At 47.3% G+C, this 1,724-nt stretch overlaps 1 protein-coding gene across 1 annotated transcript; it reads right to left on the bottom strand.

Moving 5' to 3' along the window:
- Positions 1 to 1,205: 1,205 nt before the first annotated feature.
- LOC120674629 (Werner Syndrome-like exonuclease) lies at positions 1,206 to 1,724 on the bottom strand. The gene has a single exon (XM_039955780.1). It carries the CDS (start codon positions 1,722 to 1,724, stop codon positions 1,206 to 1,208), a length of 519 nt encoding a protein of 172 aa, XP_039811714.1.

Genomic DNA, 1,724 nt, shown 5'->3' with positions numbered 1-1,724 from the left:
TTGCAGTGAAATGTGCGGCAACATCATGTCTTACTGCACTATAGGTCCAACCAGTGTGCGCACCGTACAACATCACCGCAGCGTTTTTGTTGTACTTCGGGACTCAGTTAGAACTGTAGTTCCCACGCACTGACAGTTACCGAACAATGTTTCTCGGTTTTGACTGTCTGAAGGTCCCGACATTGACCGGACAATGTTTCTAGACTTTTTACTGTCTCAAGGTCTTGACATTCGCCGGACAATATTTCAAGGTCTTGATAGTCACCGGACTTTTTTGTGAAGGAATTTCAGTACAAACTCAGAGGACTTCAATTTTCACGAGTTCCTCTTCTGGTGCACTCATCATTCAGACCGGTCGCTGCACTCGTCAGATTTGTTGGTGGATCTGTTATATCTATGAACTTGTGAAGGATTTTTAGTACAAACTCAAAGGACTTTAATGTGGACGTGTCGCTCACCGGTCGGACCAGGTGACTCACGGGATGTTTTAGATGGACTCGGCAGATATCTTGATGGATCTATTCTTTCCATGCACTATTCGACCGACTCACCGTTCTTGATCATCAGACCATTTTTCAGTAAAGTGTGAGGCTACCGATTCAAAAGTGCCCCTCCTACTCTTCGCGAGTGTAACATCATGTCTTACTGCACTAATAGCATCACCGTAGCATTTTCCCCGTACTTCAAGACTCAGTTGGAACTGTGGTTCCCACGCACTAACAGTCACCGAACATCTTTCTAGGTTTTGACTGTCTCAAGGTCCTGACATTGACCGGATAAGGTTTCTAGATTTTTTACTGTCTCAACTTCTTTACATTTACCGGACAATATTTCAAGGTATGGCTGCCCATTATTGTTCCATGTGGATCTGCCAGGGACGTGTCTGGTTATTTTCCACAACTTTCCCCACCAATACACCGGACAATCTACACCACACTGTCTATCCGCAATGGTCTCACCAGTGCTGTCTGCAACCGGCCAACATTGGGTGAAGGACCAAGTGTACGAACGTCTCTATCCTCTTTTATCAACGGTCTCACCAATCCAGGCTGCCATGAAATTCTTGCATGGCATCGTGGATTCTATGAATGCGACAACAATCATAGCAACCATTCGTCCATTCTAAGAGCATCCCAAGGAGCATCCCAAACAGAACACCTAGAGTTAGAGCAACTAACACTTGAGATCAGGACAATTCAAACTACCTAAACAAATTTAAAGTCTTCCATGATCTCCAATTGCTTCGCGATCTCGTAGGAGAGGTACGCGTCTACGGCGGCGTACTCCACCTGCAATCTGTGCAAATACTTTGTGTCCCAGTTATTGTAATCGACGCCCCCTGGCTTTTTGAGATGAGGTAGGCGTAGTACCTCTGTCGCGATCTTCTCGAGCGACGAATGACGAACTCTGTACTTGGGATGGGGTCCGCAAAGGTACTTGAATCTAGAAGCGGCTTCGGGGACTACCAATTGGAGGTCAATCGGATTGGATATTGTGATGCCAAAGTCGTCCCGCAGCCGCTTCACGTCGTTCTCGATGTGTGCACCGGTGAAGATGTGGTCCTCCTTTGTCAGGAACCTCTTCAAGACTTCGGGGAGGTCGCAGCAGGCAGCATAGAGGACCTGGAACACAAGGACACGAGTTCTGACACACAACTGCAAGAGGGCCATCATGCAGGCGTCGTCGTCGAGCCTTTTCCACTCGGTGTCCAATCCAACGATCAT

This window comes from Panicum virgatum, chromosome 5N, assembly GCF_016808335.1.
Source record: "Panicum virgatum strain AP13 chromosome 5N, P.virgatum_v5, whole genome shotgun sequence".
In the NCBI taxonomy this organism is placed as follows: Eukaryota; Viridiplantae; Streptophyta; class Magnoliopsida; order Poales; family Poaceae; genus Panicum; species Panicum virgatum.
The sequence above is the reverse complement of the archived record's forward strand: the minus strand, read 5'-3'. Positions and strand labels throughout refer to the sequence as shown.

Bases quoted from the DNA above. Each gene is read 5' to 3' on its own strand.
- LOC120674629 (XM_039955780.1), bottom strand. From the start codon at position 1,724: ATGATCGTTGGATTGGACACCGAGTGGAAAAGGCTCGACGACGACGCC.